Genomic DNA, 13,243 nt, shown 5'->3' with positions numbered 1-13,243 from the left:
GCTGATAAGTGTGGGTAACGCACACAAACAGAAAAAAAAAACACTTAATATATATTTTTTTGCACTTACGGGGTGGAGAGGGGGACTACCACAGACTTCAGGATGAGTAGGTCACCTACCTAAATCTCACCCACCATCTCTGTCCCTCTTTGCATCATTGTTGATGAGAAGCGCCCAGCCTTGCCACTCCACTACAATCAGCTGCATCTCCCATCGGGGAACTCTCCTGGAGAGCAAAATTTATGGCCTGAGATTTCCCATGTGTCTAATATCTGAGGGGTCACATTTGCAGCAATTTGAGGTTAAATTGGTCTAAATCTGCTAGTTTAGTAAAGGAAATCACCATGTATAGCCAGGTACATCAATTCTGCTCCATGGGAGGGTTCTTTTTTTTCATCAAGCTCACCCTAGGGAGTCGCATTGGGGCATGGATAGGCAACAATTGGCACTAGTGAGTCACTCTTGAAGACGTTTAGAGAGGCACCATCAGGGAGAGGCCCTCTCCTGCTAGGTTTCTCCCCTCCTACTCTACCTCCTTCCCTCACAGAGGAAACTTGTTTGATGTGTCCAAACCATGGAAAACAAGCGTGGTCTGCATACCCAGCGAAGCCTGGGCCTTTGGTGAGTGAACCCTGCCACAGTTATTCCTGCACACAGTCTCCAGATTACAAATGATCAGCATAACCTGAGATAATTAACCTCAAAAAAGGAAAGACGGGGAAGCAACTGACATTTTCAGTACTTATTTATTACTTTTGGAAATGTTTGGATATGTTGGAAAACATGTAATGGTGGTAGCACACAGGGCCGGATTAAGGTCTGTGGGGGGCCCTGGGCAACAAACTTGTGGGGGCCCCTATATACCACCGTTTCTTGTAGCCCTGGGAAAAAAAATGTTCCTTTTTTTTCCTTCTATTCACCTTAATGCCCCTAGTAGTAATGCCTCTCTTGCAATGCCCACTGTAGTAGTGCCCCTTATGCAATGTCCCCAGTAGCAGTGCCCCTTATGCAGTACCCCAAGTAATGGTCCCCCCTATGCAGTGCCCCCTGTAGTAGTCCCACCTATGCAGTGCCCCCTATGCAGTACCCCTTATATAATGCCTCCAGTAGTGGTCCCCTCCTATGCAGTGCCCCTTATATAGTGCCCCCAGTAGTAGTCCCCCCTATGCATTGCCCCCTGTAGTAGTCCCCCCGTATACAGTGACCCCAGTAGTTGTTCCCACTATGCATTGCCCCCAGTAGTAGTCTCCCCTATGCATTGTCCCTAGTAGCGCCCCCCGCCCATATACAGTGCCCCCATGTAGCGGCCCCCCTATACAGTGCACCCATGAAGCGACCCCCCTATACAGTGCCCTCATGAAGCGACCCCCGTATACAGTGACCCCTGTAGCAGTCCCCCCTATACAGTGCCCCTTACATACATACAAAAAAGGAAACTTACCTGAATCCCCACTCCTGACGCGACCGCCGCTGTCCGCTCCGCGTCCCGGCTCTTCTCTTGCACTACGATGTCTTTCCCATCACACGCTGCGGGCGGGAGCCGGAAGGCGGAACTCATGAGTGAGCTCCAGTCAGTTCCCTCCGTTGATGCAGCAGCCAATGAGAGTCTGTCTGACTCTCATCGGCTGCTATAACAAACATACAGCCGCAGCCACTGGCTGTGTGTTTGTCTCTGGGTAGTGTGGACTGCGCTCACTGCGGTCTACACTAGCGGCGGGCGCAGAGAGCGGACCCTGGTGCAAGCCACCGGCTGCACCACTCCTAGTGGGGGCCCCTCCGGGTGTGGGGGGCCAGGGACGAACGCACCTGTTGTCCCACGCCCTCCCCCCGCCTTAATCCGGCCCTGGTAGCACTCCAGAAACATTTCTGGCTTGTAATGTTGAACGTCTGACACCCAAACAGGTAAACGATGCCTAGCCCTGCTTTAGAGCTTCACAGGTGACCTACCTCATTTAACCCCCCTGGTAGCTGCAACTGTCTTGAGGTGGGTGGTGAAATTGGACAGATCAAGACAGTCCATACAACCAAATTTTCCATTATAATGAAACGGAAAAAATACTGTTGAATACGCTAAACAGAAATACAGATGGAACACAATGGTTTTAGATCAGTGGTTCTCAAACTCTGTCCCCAGGACCCCAAACAGTTCACGTTTCCAGGTCACCCAGCAGGTGCACAGGTGTAATCATTACTCACTGACACATTGTAAAAGATACACAGGTGGAGCTAATTATTTCACTTGTGATCCAGCGAGGAGACCTGGAAAACATGCACTGTATGGAGTCCTGAGGACCGAGTGTGAGTACATGTGTTTTAAACAAATAACAGGACAAAAGTGTTGCATTGTGTGACACATCAGTTGTGTCTTCACCTCTACAATGAAGTGAGACGTGTAATGGTGCCCATACACGGTCCGATTTTTTACTGATATGGACAGTTTCAACGGGTTGTACAGACCAATCATATGAAAATAGGTGTGTTTTGTGTGTCCTGCGACCCCGATGCGCGTCCCCGCCATCCTTTAGTTGGATCGCAGATCAGATGGTTTTGCAGAGAGATCTCAACCGATCGTGTACGATGTGACACACATCGTATGTACTTTTGTTCATCTGCGATCCGATGTAGGATCTGTGATGTCCCTGGCCACTCCCCGCCACCATTTCAAATAGTGTACGATAGCTCGAATCGTATGGTCTTATGTGGAATCGTTGCATTTTAAATACCAATCGTATAGAATCTGAAGGGAAGATTTTTCAAGGGAAATCGTATGCTTCATCAGATACGATTACAAATCGCACCGTGTATGGCCAGCATTAGTGTGGCACAGACCAACACGTCCCCCCTAGTTCTGCTGTCAGCACCGGAACTCACCATTAGTTCAATTTAATTGTGTTTTCATATTTAATGAAGATTAATTACTATCAGAGACTCATAGTTATTAAATGTTCTAAAAGGATTTGTACATTAACTTATATGACAGCTGATGCTGTATATGCATGTTACTCTATTCCACTTTGTTAGTGTAGTCTTTTTGCTAAGCAATGAAAATAAATATATTTTAGTAGAACATTAATATGCAAATCTTTTTCACTGTCCTCCATCCCTAAATAGTTGTCTAGGTTGCACCATACCCCCAGGATGAAAATAAACCATTAGTATTTATACTGTAGTTAACATAACTCAATTAAGCCAGCTAATCTAATGGACCAATTGTGGATATGCACAAGTGTTAGTACATGACATGTTAAGATTTTTTTTTTTTTTCAGAGCACTTAAAAATACCCAGAGTCTGTTATCAAAGATAATGTTACTATTGAAACAATTTAGTGTCCCTAATGAAATATTTTCGTTGCTTTGAATACAAGGGGGCTGATTTAGTGCTTGGAGCAAAACAAAAAAAGAATAAAAAATTGCGCTTTGGTGAAACCATGTTGCCTGCAAGCGGGGCGGATACAAATGTGCAGAGAGATTTAGAGCCGGGAGCGTACTCCAGCTGAACTCTAAATTGCAGTGTGAACATAACAATATCCGGTATTTGTGTGCTGCATGCAAAAGCAGCCAGTATTTTCCCTGAATGCAAGAAGAAATAGATTTAGTTGCACCCCTTGCATAGGAACATGGTTTGCCCAATTGCTCTTTTCCAAAAAAAAGAAAAAGGAATCTTTTTCTTCTAATCCTGAATGCATCCAAAGTGTTTTCTCTGCATACAACTTTAAACCTTATTGTTATTTGTATAGAAATTGTTGAAGGGCATGACATCTGAAAGGATATACCATTAGTGATAACTGTGTTCTGTTTTGGATTTAATCAGGGAGGACCTTATCATGACATGCATCCAGATGATGGGGCCTCCTCTAAAGAAAATCGCCATATGTACAGTGACACAGTCCCTAGAAGGGTTGGCAGCTTCTACAGAGGTAAAACTGCTAGTCTCTACTGCTATTCATTATTATGCTTACTGTATAAACAGTGCAGGGAAATGTGTTATTACAGACACACATTCTAGGTTTGTTGTCACTTAGTAGTATATACGGTGTATATGAAGCTGAGGGCACGTAGACATTTTCAGATGTCTGTATTTATCATCAGAAATGCCTAAACTCTTTCTTAGCTAATTGAATTACATTCTAGTATTTAAATGCAGGCATACTATGTTTTGTACATGCACTGTATATTGGGCTTTTGTAGAGTCAGACACCTTATATGAGTAAGCATACATCCATATCTAGATTTTTTGAATTAATCATTAATCGAACAGTTAATCGTGTAATCAAATACCGTACTGCACTATGGGCCTGATTCAGACCCACTCGCGAGCGGCTGTCCGCTCGCAAGTGGGTCGATGGTCTGCACTGCGCATGCGCACGACGGAGGTAGCTCCGTCGTGCGCATGCGCGAGACGCGACGAGCGAAGGACTTTCCTTCGCTTGTAGTGTCTGATCAAAGGGGGCGTGCTGTCGATGTTGATTGACAGCACGCCCCATTTGGTGGGCGTGCCGGAGGCGTGCCTGCGAGACGGAGGCGTTCCCAAGGGAACGCCTACCGTCAGAAGCCGGCCCCACTGACATCACTAGTGATGTCAGTGGGAGTGATTTTGGCTCTGGCCTTGCGGTTGAGAAACTCAACCGCAGGCTTCTGCTTGCAGTGGCGATGGTCGCGATGGTCAAGACCATCGCGACCATCATCCTGCACGCTCGTATATGCTGTGGGTGGTGACCCACAGCTATACGAGCGTCCAGGAGGACGCTCCATATTTATGGAGGTGGGCCCTGATTCAGAGCGAGCGTTCTGGTCAGAGCGTCCGGCTCTGAATCAGGGCCTATATCCGGGGGTGTTTCCTACTCTCACAGTAATCTGGGATAAATCCCTGCAATTAAGGGTCTCCTTGGCATTTCGGGAGTGTAGGCAAGTATCCTAGTAGTGCCTCCTTCAGGATAATAAATAACTATTAGGGGTAAATTTACTAAGCTGAGAGTTTGGGAGAGTTTGCAACCTCTGGAGAGTTTGGGCATTTTTTCCCACTCTCAAATTTACTATTGTCAAACTCCGGAGATTGCCTTTGCTATGGGAAAATACTGGAGAGTTAGCAAACTCTCCTGTAAAAACTCGTGAAAAAAATACATGATCCATGTATGTTTCTGCCTGTAAATATAGAAAATAAATTTAAATACAGGTTGAGTCTCCCATATCCAAAATGCTTGGGGCCAGGGGTATTTTGGATAACGGAATATTCCGTATTTTGGAATAATTGCATATCATAATGAAATATCTTGGGAATGGGACCCCAATATACACACAGAATGCATTAATGTGTTATATACACCTTATACACACAGCCTGCAGGTAATCATATACAATATTTTCAATAATTTTGTTGCTCAAGCAAAGTTTGTGTACAGAAATTAAATTCAGTTATGTTTCATATACACCTTATACACACAGTCTGAAGGTAATTTTATACAAAATTTTATAATAATTTGTGCCTTATACAAAGTTTGTGTACATGTACATTGAACCATCAAAAATCAAAGGTTTCATTAACTCACTCATGCCAAAATTATTCTGTGTTTCGGAATGTTCCGTATTTCGGAATATTTGGATATGGGAGACTCAACCTGTATCTGAAAAAAAATGACATAGGGGCCCCCCCCCCAAAGCCTAACCAGGCCCCTGGTTTCTAAAATTACGGGGAACAAAATGTGTAGGCTTCCACCGTAATTTAGAAACCAACACCAGGTTGCAGGGCCAGTCCTGGTTTTAAATATACGAGGGGGGGACCAAAACGGCCAGGCTGTAATGCCACAGCCCGGAGACCCTTCACCGGGGCTCTGGGGCCAAAGCATTATCAGCCCGGGCCGATCAGGCCAAGCCGGGGATCTCAGGGGAGGTGGGGAACCCCCAAAAAAGGGGTCCCCCCTCTCCCTTATCCCCAGGCTTGGTCTGAAACCCGGGGCTCTTCCCCGCACCCCTGGAGTGTTGGGTATGGGGATGATAAAGTGGGGAAATGTAAGTAAACTATTGTATTTTACAGTGGGTCTACAGGTGCCAGCATGCCTGCCCTTTGGCACTTGTGGAACTACAAGTGCCAGCAGACGGGCGGCACCTGTACCCCCACTGTAAAATAAATAGTTAAATAAAGACAAAACACACACACCGTGATTAGTAAAGCTTTATTACATAAACCTACCCATTCACACAAACTTACCTATACCACGTGGGAATTGTCAGCAGCCGGAGCCAATCACCGGCCGCTCTACAGTTAGCGCAGCTGCTGATTGGCTGGCGGGACTGCAAAGCCTGTGCAGTCCCGTTAGCTGGCATTCGCGAGGGATCTGTATATGTGGCAACATGCATACAGATCCTGGGTCCGTCTGGTCGGGTAAGTCGTTTTTTTGTTTTGCCAAGACCCGGGGATACTGCGCCAGGATATAGTTGAGTATGAAATCTGGTATAGGTAAGTATGGGTAGGTGTATGCAATAAAGCTTTACTAATCACTGTGTGTGTAATTTTGTTTTTAAACTTTTAACCCGTTTTTTTACAGATACAACACAAGCAGCTTACACATATCTCACTGATATGTGCAGGCTGCTTGCTCGGGAGAGTTTTGCAGAGAGAAGACACTGCAATCTCGGGTGAGTCATCTCCTGCAAACCCTGCTACTCAGGGGAGAAATCTCCTGTGAAACCTGCTACTCGGGAGAGAAATCTCGTTCTGCTTCACCATCGGCCATCTCACTGTCAGCTAAACTCCCTTCTTTGTAAATTTGCGAGTCTCAGGAGCTTCAAATCACCCGAGTTTCGGTGAAGCTAATCGAGTTTAAAAAAAAGCACACTCTCCCAGACTCGATCCTTAGTAAATTTACCCCTTAGTGTACTATTAATAATAATAATTAACTAGTAGTGTCCCCCTTTAGATTAATAAATTACTAGTAGAGCCCCTTATAGAATAATAAATAACTAGTAGTGGGCCACTTTAGCTGAATAAATTACTAGTAGAGCCCCCTATAGAATAATAAATAACCATACTTGTTTACTCTCCCGGGACTGCCGAGAGCCTCCCCCTTCCGGCACCCCGCAAGAGTAGTCAAGTCCCCAGGAACGGCCGCTGGCCCCCCGCAATCCCCCACGACCTCACGTGCCAGTGGGCAGTCCGGGGGTGAGACAACACGATTTGCGCCGAATCGCGTCATCGTAGCCCCGCTTCCTGCTTTGTAATGCCGCTTTGATAACAGACTCTGTATCATGTTGTAGACACGATAACTATGATTTCTTAACACCACTGATCGCGGCAATAAGAAATTACTGATCACCTACATGTATCATTAATCATGCGCGATGTGATGTGTAAGAGGTGAAATGATTGCTAATGACTGCATTAGAGGGATATTTCAAATTTGCGGGTATCCCGCAAATATTATTTGATAAACAGGCCCCAGAGTCTTGTAACATCTTAACTTTCATTTGGACCATTAAATATCGTTAGGACAGTATTTTTAATTTGTGTGTTTGCTCTTGAAGTACGTAACAATATTTTTTGATTTGCTCAGTTCCATCACCTCGTCCAGAGGGAACATTTCATGAAAATAGTGTGTCAAATCGCAGTTCTTCACACCCAATTGACAGCAGCGCAGGAACAAATCACTCGAAGAGACAAACTACTTTCGATCCCTGGTGAGCACAACTGTACATTTCTCACTGTATGTAGTTTTTTAGAATTGTTACTGCAACTAGACTCAAGTCCAGTAGTGTGAATGCTTTTATGCGTGGTGCGCATTTATATGTGGTATCACCCACAGCAATGTAGCAGATGTTTGCTTTCATTCCGTAAAACTGGAAGAAATGATGGAATTAGAATGCTACATTTTTTCCTTGCACCAGTTTCCATGCATATCCCCCGATGTGTTTTACATGCTTATTCGGGTCAAAATCAAAGCATTCTTTTTTCTTTTTTTTATTTTATTTTTTATATATGTTTTATTTGTATATATATATGTATATATATGTGTATATATATATATATGTATATATATATATATATCTATGTTTATTGTTTTGGTATACACATTAATATTATGTTTTTTATAAGCAATAGATCTGGGATGCAGTTTGTAGATCTAGGTTTTATATTCCAGATACTGTTATTTGATTATGTATTTATGTGTATATGTATGTATATGTATGTATGTGTGTGTGTGTGTATGTATATGTATATAATTATATATATATATATATATATATGTTATTATTTTATTTTTTTATTATATATTTTTTATTATTTATTTTGTTTGGTTATTTGTTAATGTATTTCTATAAACCAATAAAAATTTACTCAATTTAACAAAAAAAAAAAACCCAGAGATGTGTGCAATCAGCCTCGCCCAGCACAAAAAGTGTAAAGTGCTCTGGGACCTGAACCTTTAGGCTCTCTTGAAAGGAGGAAAGCTGCATCCCTAACATTCTGGGCTAAACCTAAGGGACTAAGGCCCTCATTCAGAGCAGTACGCTCTGAGCAGAGCGCACGCTCTGAATGAGGGCCGCCCTCCATAATTATGGAGCGTCCTCCTGGACGCTCGTATAGCTGTGGGTCACCACCCACAGCCTATACGAGCGTGCAGTTTGATGGCCGCGATGGTCTTGACCATCGCGACCATCGCCACTGCGAGCCGGAGCCTGCTGTTGAGTTCTTCAACCGCAAGGCCCGGAGTGATTTTGGCTCTATCAGAGCCAAAATCACTCCCACTGACATCACTAGTGATGTCAGTGGGCCGGCTTCTGACGGTAGGCGTTCCCTTGGGAACGCACCCATCAGGGAGGCACGCCCCCGGCACGCCCACCAAAGGGGCGTGCTGTCAATCAACATCGACAGCACGCCCCCTTTGATCAGACACGAGCGAAGGAAAGTCCTTCGCTCGTCGCATCTGGCGCATGCGCACGACGGAGCTCCCGCCGTCGTGCGCATGCGCAGTGCACAACATCGACCCACTTGCGAGCGAACAGCCGCTTGCGAGTGGGTCTGAATCAGGCCCTAAGGGCCCGATTTAGACCCGGTCACAAGCACTGTGCGCTTGCAAGCGGCCTGACGGTCTGCGTACGCGCATGCGCACGATTCGTTCTGCGCGTGCACGAACTACTCTGTGCGATCACAAATCGCTCGCTCGCCCAGCAAAGCCAGCCCAGTGTAATGAGTGACAGCAGAGGCCGTTTGTGGGTGGTAACATGGGCAGTCCATTAAAAATGGGGGAGTGGAGGTGCGAACACAGGCGTGCTTGAGTGTTTCAATGTCGTTTTTAAGGCGTGCATAATTAACAGGCAGCATCATAGTCCATGTCACTTGCCTGTTTTTTACACTGAAGTCCTCGCAGTGATTGCCGTAGGGTAAGGCAACCGCAAGTGGTGCTCAATGTACCAATGTTTAAAGACACTTCCTGGAGATGACGTGCGCTAGCGGGCGTCTCTGCATACTCTAATGGGCGTCTGCATACACAGAGCGAATGCTCGCACAGCAAAATGCCTTGACGAGCGATTGCATCCCATGACGTCAATTTGGAAAATTTGCATATGCAGGATGCAAGCGTCCGCAACAAGCTAGCGGGTCTGAATCATGCCCTAAGGGCCTCATTCAGCTTGGATCGCATGTCTGCATTCGCACGCACCCAGTCAATGTTTGCGTTCTGCGCATTCATATGCACCACAGTGCACGAATCAGCCACTGCAATCGCGAAAGCGAACGCAGCGGATATGCAGAGCCAGCGTGCAGGAATGCAGGTGTGCCTGGGCGTTTGAACGCAGTTACAGGGGCGTGCATAATTAAGCCCTTGCAACGGCATATGGAGCCAGAGATCTAGATGGTGAAAAGAAGTTTTCACAGTGTGCAAATCAGATCAAGCTCAACCACAACTGTGCATGCAGGATGGATCCGATGTTACCAATTTTTTCACTGACTTCCGGACGTATGTAATGGGAAGTGGGTGGCTTTAAAGGCTGGTGTGCCTCTTTGTATAGTGCTGCGATCGCCGTGCATTCGCATTCATTTGAATAAATTAGCATCGTCTGGGTGCGTGCGATCCTAGCTGAATGATGCCCCAAGGTCTCACTTCCTAGGACAGTACTACATTTGATCTTAGCCAAAAGCTTTCCTATGTTACAGCTATGTGTTGAATGGAATGGGTATGTAATGCCGGCTGTTGGGATGCCTCCTGTCACAATACCGACAGCGGCATGCCAATGGTTGGTATCCCGACAGGGGTCAGGTAAGTATACTTACCCTCCACCCTTCTCCCCCTAACCCTCCCTTCTTGTAGCCAAACACTAACCTCCCCACCCCGCACCCTAACACTCCCCATTAGTCCTAAACCTGTTTCCCCCCTTCGTGCCTAAATAAACCTAACCCCTTAGTGCCTAACCCCCCCACCCCAGTGGTGCCTGACCCTAACTCTCCCCCCTAGGGGTGCCTATCCCTAACCCCCCCCCAAAACCCAATGCTAACCCCGCCAACTTACCTAAACCTAACCCTCCCCAACGCAGCTAACACTAGCCCCGCCTTACCTTAATTCGGGCACGCGTCCTCCTGGATTCCGGAGTCGTTATTAAGATAGGCGTCGGTATTCCTTGTCGGGATTCCAGCATCGGGATTGAGGCTGTTTTGAACATAGGTTGATGCTCAGTAGATTTCAACAATTATTACAAAATTTGGGCTACACTAAAACAGTAAGAAGGGTTTTATATAAGTTCCTATGGCCAATATAGAAATAATTTTATTCAGGAGAAATTTCTTCTGGGAAAACAAGTTAATTTAGAGCGATTATGGATGTTTTCACTGTATGAAAACATAGGCAAGCTCTTATATTTATCATTTAAATGCTAAGCAGGATCTCCCTTATCATGCACTAATAGGCCCTAATAAGGCTGCCAGTCTGCATGCCTCCTTAATGAAAATGCTATGCAAATGCTGGTTTGATACTGTATCTTGTATGGCTGATTATGCATATTACAATTGTGTCCTCATACACCTAACATCAATTCGCCATGAGGCACGAGATGCCAGGCGTGAGTGAGCCACGCTGAGCATTGTAGCTTAGTGACTTTTTCTTAAAATTTTCTTCTTATTCGCATTGCAGATGCAGCAAAACCCCACTCAATCTGCACCAGAGACGCTGTGCTGTGACCCTAGCTGCACGGGAATTAATTTTAAATATGTGCAAAGTCACTGATGAAGCACAACGTAACTTGAAGTGAAAAAAAGCCACGGCCGCTGCATCGTGGCACTTTGTATACAGATTCAGATTTGCATTCAGATGTACAAGTGTCACATATCAAAATAATCAGTGCAGTCTCGTTAAGCAGTTTTGTCGCATCACATTGCAACAAAGACGCACATTCAAGCGCAAAAGATACGCTAGCCGAGACGCACAGGACCTGACACGCCGAGAAGGGCTGTTTGGTGCGACAGCTGCAGTAGTGTATGAGGACAATGGGCCTGATTCAGACTCGCTCGCAAGCGCACATCACTAGCAAGCGGGTCGATGATCCCCCACTGCGCATGCGGCGGGGGGGTGGCTGGGCAAAAAGAGCCGTGGGGGTGGCTGGGCAAACGCCTGCCGTTTGTGGGCGGCCCTACTGACATCACTCGTGATGTCAGTAGGTGGACTTCCTGCTCTATTAGAGCAGGAAGTCCACTGGGGCTTGCGTCAACTAGACCCTACCGCAAGGGTCTCGTCGCAAGCCTGATGGTCGCGATGGTCTTGACCATCGCGACCATCACCTGGCCGCTCACATAAGTTGCGGGTGGTAACCCACAGCTATGCGAGCGGCCAAGAGGTCGCAACTAAACAAACTATTTTTTGCGAGCGCCTCTGAATCAGGGCCTGTGTGTACTATAATTAGGAATAATATGAACTGGGGCCAATACAATGTGTCATATGAACTGTGAGTACTATAATTAGGCATAATATGAAATGGGGGCACTACAATGTGGCATATTATGAACTGTGGGTACTATAATTAGGCATAATATGAATTGGGGGCACTACAATGTGACATATTATGAACTGTGGGTACTAAAATTAGGCATAATGTGAACTGTGGCACTACAATGTGTCATATTATGAACTGTGGGTACAATAATTAGGCATAATATGAACTGGGGCACTACAATGTGGCATATTATGAACTGGGGGCACTTCAGTGTGGCATAATATGTTCTGGGCGCTATGGCATATTATGAATTGAGGGCACACTGTGGCATAATGTGTACTGGCAGCACTAAAATGTGACATATTGTGAACTACGGCACTACTATGGATCAGAAAATGAACAACTGCTGCAAAGAGAGGTGTCTTGTTAGAAGTATTAGGTTGGGGGCCCTGCAAAATGTTGCTATGGGGCACATAAAATTCTGTTTACACCCCTGACTGTGGGGAATAAGCTGCTGTGGAGGTGTTCTGTCAGGGTAAGCTGGTAGGGGCAAGCAGAGACAGCATGTCAGCGAGAAACTGGGGGGGTTAGATAGGCATGTGGAGAGAAGCTGGGGGGGGAGCAGGGGAAAAGACATAACATGTAATGGAGGGAATAGGTATGTAATGCTGCAGGCTGTTTAGCTGCCGGATCAAATATCAACAGCGGCAGCCCGGGTGGTCGAAATCCCGACAGCTGAAGGTAAGTACCCCAAACCTCGCCCCCCCCCCCCCCAACACTCCCCCCCTAGTGCCTAACCCTATCCTCCCCCCATTAGTGTCTAAACCTAACCCCCCCTCCCCGCACCTTAAACTTAACCCTCCCGGGGGGGTGCCTAACGCCCCTAGTGGTGCCTAAGCCTAACCACCCCTTCCCCTACCCTAACAATCCCAGGGAGTGCCTAACCCTAAACCTAACACCCCCCCCCCCCCACGGCTAGACGCTAAGACACTCGGCATACCTTCGTTCGGTACGCCGGGTGTCTGGATTCCATAGTGGAGCTAATGATAGGGGATTTTGACGCCTATCTTTAGTCCCATGTCGGGATGTAAGTGTCGGGTATCGGCAGGCAGGATAGCCCTCCAGTATCCTGACTGCACCCTGTAATGGAGAAACTGTGGGGGGTTGAGGCATGTGAAAAAGAAGCTGGGGGGGGGCAGACAGGTATGAGTGATGCTTGTAAAAGTTACAATTGGTCATTTGGGCTGTGCATCTCGCTGTATTATTGTACTTTTGCTGTGTTGATGTTGTGTATTACAATGTACTTGGGTTGTGCAGATTGTGTAGAGTA

The 13,243-nt window shown here is 46.2% G+C and overlaps 1 protein-coding gene across 5 annotated transcripts in view; it reads left to right on the top strand.

Annotated features, from left to right (window-relative positions):
- The window catches only part of CDKL5 (cyclin dependent kinase like 5), a 423,438-nt gene that overhangs the window by 370,547 nt on the left and 39,648 nt on the right, over positions 1-13,243 (top strand). For all 5 annotated transcript variants that reach the window (XM_088451639.1, XM_088451641.1, XM_088451640.1 and 2 more), the window contains 2 exons: positions 3,812-3,917; positions 7,548-7,671. In XM_088451639.1, the coding sequence (XP_088307765.1) occupies positions 3,812-3,917; positions 7,548-7,671 (230 nt within the window). The remainder of the gene's footprint in view (positions 1-3,811; positions 3,918-7,547; positions 7,672-13,243) is intronic.

This window comes from Taudactylus pleione, unplaced genomic scaffold, assembly GCF_031769625.1.
Source record: "Taudactylus pleione unplaced genomic scaffold, aTauple2 ptg000026l, whole genome shotgun sequence".
NCBI lineage: Eukaryota > Metazoa > Chordata > Amphibia > Anura > Myobatrachidae > Taudactylus > Taudactylus pleione.
The sequence above is the reverse complement of the archived record's forward strand: the minus strand, read 5'-3'. Positions and strand labels throughout refer to the sequence as shown.